The sequence below is a fragment of the Eucalyptus grandis genome, chromosome 9 (genome assembly GCF_016545825.1).
Source record: "Eucalyptus grandis isolate ANBG69807.140 chromosome 9, ASM1654582v1, whole genome shotgun sequence".
Classification (NCBI taxonomy): domain Eukaryota; kingdom Viridiplantae; phylum Streptophyta; class Magnoliopsida; order Myrtales; family Myrtaceae; genus Eucalyptus; species Eucalyptus grandis.
In genome coordinates this window covers 40,793,440-40,801,688 of record NC_052620.1, presented here as the reverse complement: position 1 = coordinate 40,801,688, position 8,249 = coordinate 40,793,440, and the positions used below count along the sequence as shown (strand labels likewise).

At 41.7% G+C, this 8,249-nt stretch overlaps 1 protein-coding gene across 1 annotated transcript in view; it reads right to left on the bottom strand.

Moving 5' to 3' along the window:
• Positions 1-5,426: 5,426 nt before the first annotated feature.
• LOC104437840 (pyrophosphate-energized vacuolar membrane proton pump-like) overlaps positions 5,427-8,249 on the bottom strand; it is a 44,018-nt gene continuing 41,195 nt past the window's right edge. The window contains exon 15 of the mRNA XM_039302615.1: positions 5,427-5,600. Within this exon, the coding sequence (XP_039158549.1) occupies positions 5,427-5,600 (174 nt within the window). The remainder of the gene's footprint in view (positions 5,601-8,249) is intronic.

Here is an 8,249-nt window from a genome sequence, read left to right as displayed (position 1 = left end):
TCAGCCAATTTGATCGAGGGTATGATGGTTGAATTTATAGAGGCTGATTTGAGTTGATTCAAGAAGGATTTAAGGAGGAATTGAGGGAAAATGTTGTCAAATTTGTATGCCCCTTGCCCACAACATTTGGACCATTTCAATGGCTTCTAGAAGGAGTGTTGTGGTTGGAATTTGGCTATGGAACACAGCAAGCCTTGGTGGGACCACACCAAGGGGACCGAATAGGAGAGAGGAGACCAAAGTGGTCCCCCCCTTGGCAGTTGGTTTCCCCCTCCTTGCCCATGCACTCATCCATCGACCCCTCCTCCATTGCAGCTCCCGGAAGTCTTCAACAAAGCTAAAAAACCAAACATACCAGCCCCCTCTCTCATCGATACCACTCGCCACCCGCCGGAGCCACCGCACACTGCCGTCGCACGTTCGCACTCGCCCATGAGCCCTGTGCGAGTTACACCCTTTTCCACCATCCCAGCTGCGTCGTTTAGTCCTACTCGCCGTCCAACAAGCTGCCTGAGCCGTGTGGAAGTCACCAAAGCCGCCGTGAAGTGCCTCCACAACTTGCTTGGACCTACGATCAGCCCGCCACCCGTTTCGGCCTCAACTAGCCACCGAAGCAACTTGAGTAGCCACCGAGCATAATCAAACCGAGTGGGTCTCCAAGCCATTGTTTGGCCCGTTTTTGTGGCCTTTCGAACCTCGAAAGACGGTCCCGCTTTGGAGTTTGTCATTCCCCTCCGCATTCCGATCGTTTTGATTTGAGCGGATCGTTAATCAAGTGAATTTAATTCATTACTCCCTGCTTAGTAAATTAATGGCATTTACGGGTCGATTAGTTTAGACCAAGTATGGATTAGGTGAGTAGTTAGAATAGATTAGCAATTTAATTAATCGTTATTGCATGTTAGGTGGTTAGAGTAGTGTAATTAGAGCCTAGATAAGCTCTAGTATTTATCTAGAGTGGTTCAGAAATTTCCCGGGCCCGTCTCGACTTTTGATTAGGTTTTACAGGCCTAAGTGAGCATTTTTGGTATTTATTAATTAATTTTTGTAATTAATTAATTAATTAATTATTTTCAAGAAATTAGATCGAGATAGCCGGTGACCGGAATTTTATGCTGATTGCAATAGTGTGATTTGTTTATTTAATTGACTATTATTTTGTGCAAATTGAGTGTGGTTTGTAATTTTGGGTATTTATCCCAAAATTAATTGATTTCGGTAATTAATTAGAAAATCATTGAGCATCGGTTAACAATACCAAAATTTTTTTTATCGATCATATAATTAGTGGGATTTACTAAATTAAAGATATTGTATTTTTGGTTGAGACCTATTGTGTCCCCACTCATGATTATTTTACTTGGTATTATGAAAACGGTGAACTGGGTAGTGGATGAGCATAATATCCATAAATCAGCTTTAGTGAGTATAAACCAGCTTCGGTGAGCACAAATCAGCTTAGGTGAGCTATAATATCTATATCAGCTTCGGTGAGCTATACCATTTATCCTAATCAACTTTGGTGAGCATTCTTTCATATCAGCTTAGGTGAGTAGTGATCGTTGCAATGAAACGACTGGATAGATAGTATTGGATGATAGATAGTATCGAAATGATTGACCGAGAGATGGTCTTGATGATATGAAATCGATTGAGTCGATTGATCGATGATTCGATCGGTTGTGATGATTTGATTTGTTGAGGTGATTCGATGAATTGCATACTGTACTGACTTACAAGAATGAACTAAGGCCAAGGTAAGTCCTCTGACTCGTGTTTGTGTTTAAGCAGCCCTTATGGTGTATTTTCTTCCTAGTTGGGTCTTAGAAGGGGAACTCGTTAAGACATCATCTCACCCCGTTGTGGGATAACATTTCAAGTCTCTAGATGGCAGCTCCTCCCAAGCATCTTGGACAACCGAAAAAGATCACAGAACAGAGGTTGGTGAAGTCCATGGTCTGGGTTGATGCGGGCCTACCCAAGAACGTGCCCCATCAATACAGATCATAGTACCGTTAGGATCGTAATAGACTGAGAGAGGGCCTCTTATCAGAATCTGAGATACGTCTGTATGTGCTGGAGGTTGCTTTTGGGAAAGGTACGGCAGATCCTCCAGAAGGTTAGTAGTGGACATAGAACCGAACATGTCAGATCCAGGGTCCCTGGTGTATTTTGTTGAAGGCACCAACGGGGATGAGGATGAGGATGAAGAGGAGGATGAAGAGCCGTAGTTTTGTGAAACCCTCCTACTTTTGTAGACTTTATGAATAAAATGCTTGTATTGTATATATATGACTTGGTTGGTATAAATGTGTGTGTGTGTGCGTGTGTGTTGTGAATTTCAGTTCGAAAAATTGTGGCCCTACTTTTCTATCCCACTGAATTGTTGCCTGGCGATTATTTATCTGCTTCCGCATGTGCATTAAAATGAATGGGTTGGCGATGCATCCTGGGACATCACTATTTAATTGACCGCAGAGGGATGGGCACACTCTCGAAGGATCAGGGCGTGACAAGTATACTATTTATCAGCTGAGAGTGAGCAGTCCTCGATATGATCGGACTTTATAGATAGTATTGATTGAGATGACCGGGAGATGGTCTTGATGACATGGAATCGACTGAGTCGATTGATCGATGACTCGATCAGACTGAGGGAATTGATTGGTTGAAATGATTGACTGAGTGGTTAAATTATACTAACTTATAGGAAGGAACTAAGGCCAAGGTAAGTCCTCTGACTCGTGTTTGTGCTTAGGTAGCCCTAAGGGCATATTTGCTTCCTAGTCGGGACTTAGGAGGTTAACTTGCTGAGACATCGTCTCACCCCATTGTGGGATAACATTTTCAGGTCCTTAGATGGCAACTCCTCCTAAGCATTTTGGACAGTCGAAGAAGGTCACAGAGAAGGTATCTTACATTCCGCTACATGGGAACCCTAAAGGATGAGTCTATGAGTTCGTAAGGTCCGTGGTCTGGGTTAATGCGGGTCTTCCCCATAAGGTACCACATCAATACAAATCATGGTACCGTTAAAAGCGAAATGGATAGAGAGAGGGCCCTATACCGGAATCTAAGATACTTCTGTATGTGCTGGAGGTTGCTTTTGGGAAAGGCACGACTGACCCACCAGGTGGTTCGGTGGTGGACCCGTGTCCGTCAAAGCCAGTGACCCCAGAGTATTTAGTTGAAAGCTCCAATGAAGATGAGGAGGAGGATCTGTATTTCTAGGAAAATACCCCTGTTTTGTAGACCTTGCATCTATATATCAGCTTGTATTATATGTGACATGGTTTGTTATGTGTGTGTCTATATATATAAGTGTGGTTTGGTTTTTGAAAAAAAAAAAATGTGTAGTACTACTTTCCTACTCAATCTTGTTGTTGTACTGGGAATTATTATTTGCTTGTTAGCAATGCATTTTGGGACGTCGCTATTTAATCGACCGCGAAGGATGGACACGCGCTCAAAGGATCGGGGCATGACATTGAGAGTAAAACTTTTCTTTTTTCCTCTTTATTTTTTTTATTTGCATTATTTTTTCATATATTTACATTTTAACCCCTCAAGTATTGAAAATTTTTAAAATTGACCTCGTGCGTGTCGGAATTGCGTGTCGGAATTTCGGACTCTTGTGTCGAAGCTTGTCAGGAAGAGTTGACCATTTGTCGGATTTTCCGACACTTGTTGACCGCGTGTCGGAACGTGTCGGACACGTGTCGGAGTGTCGAGACACAACACGAAAGCTTCCGGAAAGTATCGATGCTTCTTAGCATATTATGAGAGAAAATGAGTAGGCAATCGGCAATTCTATTCTCAAAAACACATTAAAAAAAAAAGAAAAAAAAAAAGAAAACAGTGCTTCAATCGAGAAAGAGATCGCGAGTGGGAGCCGAGAGAAATTGCAATGTTCTGGAAAATTGAGGATAGTGCATGAATGGCGGCTTTTTGCGGTCTTCCTCGTGAGTGTAGTTTGACTATACGTCCACTCACAATTCCCTCACGCCTGAAAAAGGTTAAATACGCCAAGGAGTTTGACACCAAAAGAGAGAAAGAAAGCGGTGAATTTGGCTTTGGTTGGCCACACCATCTCGATAGGCTTCTCAACGACCAGCAGCTTCCAGCTACCAAAAGCTATTGCGCCCAGATCCCCACCCGTGGAGTCCTACGTGCCAGGCCGCAACTCCTACAAGCCGCTCATGATCCACCGCAAGACAACCGGTCGTCCTTACTGCCATTGATCACCGTGTGGTCGTGTAACACCGAGCCACGAACTCCCCCACTCGTGGTTTACAATCAGTCCATGAGTCCTCCTTGGCCGTGAACCGCTGCGCCATTGAAACCCGCTGCCGCATCACCGCCATTCCTTTCAAGAAACTGGTTTCAACTCCAATCCGATTGCATTGCATTTGAATTTGAAAATAAAATCCTCAAATTAGATAAGATGCACATCTCTAGTACATTTGCAATATTTTAGTAATTCGATATATTATGCAACTATCTAATATATTCTATTAGATGTTAAAATATTATGTTAGATATTTATTTAAAATATATAATCCACAAAATCCTAAGATATCCCTCAAGTTAGAAAACTTTCATAACTTAATAATGTATCTGGACAGCTATCCGATCTCTAACTACAAGATACAATGCCTGGATATGAAAAATCTTCTAAATTATCCATAACCATTTGGATATGATCATTGATTTATCCATTTCCAAATTTGAATGGATAAACCTTACATCAATATCTATAATCACTTGGATATGATCGTCTGCTTATTTAATGTCCTTATTGAGATAGAAAACGTAAGATTGTGGATTATTATTTAATTAAATATTTATCTATCGTTTGATTGCTTTCCTTAAAAAAGAAAACCCAAAAAAAAAAAAATTGAATTAGATTTGTTTCTTGCCAGAATATTGCTTATTTTAGGCTAGATTACATGTTTAGATTAGGTTATTTATTTATTCCGAATTTTTAAGTAAAAACACCAAAAACATTGCTTTAGGATGTCATTTTCTTTAATTAAAATTGCGTGTTCAATTATTGGGTAAGTTTAATTTCGAATTTTAATTAAAAATAAAAGAAAACATAAAAAAATATATCATGCATGTGTCACGCCCCAAACCTCGGCGTGCGCACATCTCTCGGTGGTTGATAAAATTGCGACGTCCTAGGACGCGTCACCGACCCATTCATTTTATTGTACATGTGGAAGCGTATAAACAAAACTCTAAAACACACAAATAAGGGATAGAAAAGCAGAAAACAAATTTCACAAAACACTTTTATAAACACACTGGGTTTATATACAAAAGTCTACAAAAAGATCGGCTCTAAAAAAGCAGCTGTCCTATGACCTACTAGTCGAACACATTCATCGATCCTTCGAACTCCACTTCCATAGGCTCCGGGGGCTTCAGGTCCCCCACAACCCATAAGGAGGGTTAGTTGCACCCTCGCCTAGAGCGGCGTTGACTGCAACGCCGGGGATATCAAAACCTTGAAGGGGACCTACCTTATACCCATTGAGTCCATGGCGAAACCACACGTTGAATCGATGAGGTACCCTCTGAGGTAGGCCCTCATCAACCTAAACAGTGGTCACAACCAACTCATAGACCCAATGACTCCCGGGAACAGGGATGTCTAGGCTTTACTCAGTAACCCCTCGAGGTTGACCAAAATGTTCTGGAAGGACCACCATCTAAGGACCTGAAAAGATTGAGCCCACAATGGGGTAAGATAATGTCTCAGCAAGTTCACCCCTTAAACCCCGACTAAGAAGGAAATACGCCCAAAGGCGGCCTAACCACACAACTACACAACTATAGAGACTCACATCGCCTCAATTCCTCCCTGCATGTCAGCATAGTTCATATACACAATGCATATAATAGATGGACACATCAATTGGAACGCCTCACTAAACTCAATCAATAACATATGTCCCGATAATAAGTCAAATCGTTATGACACGTCTCATACCGTACCACATAATTTTGTCCCATAATCAAGCATGGTTAAACCACTCATTCATGCGTTCCAATTTTATCACGGCCCAACAGGCATGGCCTACTTGATGTTCGACGGTCTTTTGGTGTAACCAGGCATCATCTCACCCCATTGAGCACGGCAACGTCTACCTCGAGACGGCAATCCCGAAGGAGCATTGATCCGAATCGCAACCGGCATCCATTGTTCGGGGCATCCCATATAGGGGCAACGTTCGGCAACGGCTCGTGATGATTCTCATAGCCATCACACGATCATTCAATCTCGGCCAAGGATACCATGCATTGCACTCAAATGTCTCAATTAAAAAAGTGAACTTGGCATGTTTTCTTTGTATTAAAAACACATGATAAAATTATCGTGTGTGGGTACACAGTCAATTTGAACCAGAAAAATTGATATCATTCCTGTTAAAATCTCACTGTTTGATATAGTCTTTAAAAACAATCCCGATGTCAAAACCCGACATCCGGTAATTTCTAATTAATTTCCAAAATTTTGTAATTTTGAAATAAATACAAAAAATCACAATCACCACTCAATTTACATAAATTAACATTCAATTGCATAAACTAAGCACACCATTGCAATTAGCACGAAATTCCGTCACTAGCTATCCCGATATAATTCCCGGAAAATATTAAATAATTAAATAAATTACATAAATAATTAAATAATGCAAAGTAAATCCAATAAATGCTAACCTAGGTCGGAAACGCTAATCGATCACCTAAACGGGCCTAGAAAATTATTGCATCTATCTAGATAAATTATACAATCTATTTAGCCCATAATCAATCTATTCTAACCACTAATAAGCATAATTAAGTAATTAAATCACTAATCTAAACTAACTAACCACATAATCAATACTTAGTCTAAACTAATTACATACTAAATGTCATTAGCTCCCTAAGTAGATTTTAGTAAGTAAACTCACCGGTTTTGCGGGTTGTTGAGTTCACTACGACGGCAACGCCAAGGCGGGCGACAATCAAGCCTGGAGCGACACCAACAGACGTTTGGACGGCCCGAAAAAGCCTCATGAAGCCCACAACCCACTGTGGGAGTTCGGTTCTGGTCTTGGGCCAAGAAGGCTGAATGAGCGGCTGGGTTGGGCTAAAACGGCGAGGGGACGGTGGCAGTGGCTACAGCAAGCGACAACGGTGGCTCCGGCGGCTGGACGGCAACGGACAACGGCCAACCAAAGCTGCAACGATGACCGAGGTAACTTAGGGCTTCGGTACGGTGACCAAGACACGCGGACGGGCGAACGTGCGAGTGGGAGACGGCGTGGCTCGAGGGCAACAGCGACAACACATGACGGTGGAAGGGGGCAGTCAACAGGCAGGGGGTGCTGGCTGGCTTTCCTCGGATTCTTGAGCTCTCTAAAAACCTCAACAATGGATAAAGTGAACCAAGGAGGAAGAAGAAGACAGCTGCTGAAAGGGGGACCCAAAACACCCCAAAAGTCTTCACAAAATATCCATTCTACTCATCAATTGCCCCCACCACCTTCAGCCTTCATCCCCAGCCATTTTCCCTCCCCAAACTTCCCCTAGAAGCCATCCAAAGTGTCCAAAGGTTGTTGCACTCCCTAGCTACGAATTTGAACATTTGCCCCTCAAATTTCATTCAATTCTTCTCAAATTGAGCTCAAATCGGTGCCCATAAATTCAGCCAAGGTGCCCACATCACATTCCACATTTTTCCTTGCCAATTAGTCCAACTTGAATGCCAAAAGTGCAACAAAAAACAGCCATCTAATTTTCCCGATCCAAAAACGCCTAAATTTGATTTTTTGCCAAAAGCTTGGGTTTGCAGAAAAATATTAGGAGGATGAGTCGATGTTTCTAAAATAAATTGTGACATGACAGAACTTTCAATTTTTGAAATCAGATTCAATTTCGTGGTTAATTTTAACCGGACGCAATTTTAGCATGACCTAACCTACCGGGTGGCTTTTAGAAATTTTTAGCGCATTTGACCTGTGATCAATTATTTTTTAGCCACATTATACATCTTCGACTTATTGGCGACTCTCAGTTGTCGTGAAAATCTTGAAATTTCAAATACGGGCACATGGTATATAAATGACAAAAAAATCAGTTTAGTGCCGTTCGACGAGAATTTTGCAATTTAGATGGAATCACCCACACTTTAATCGTATATCTTAGTCAAACTGACCTATTTCCAATCTCTGATCAATTTTGACAGTGTCATATTG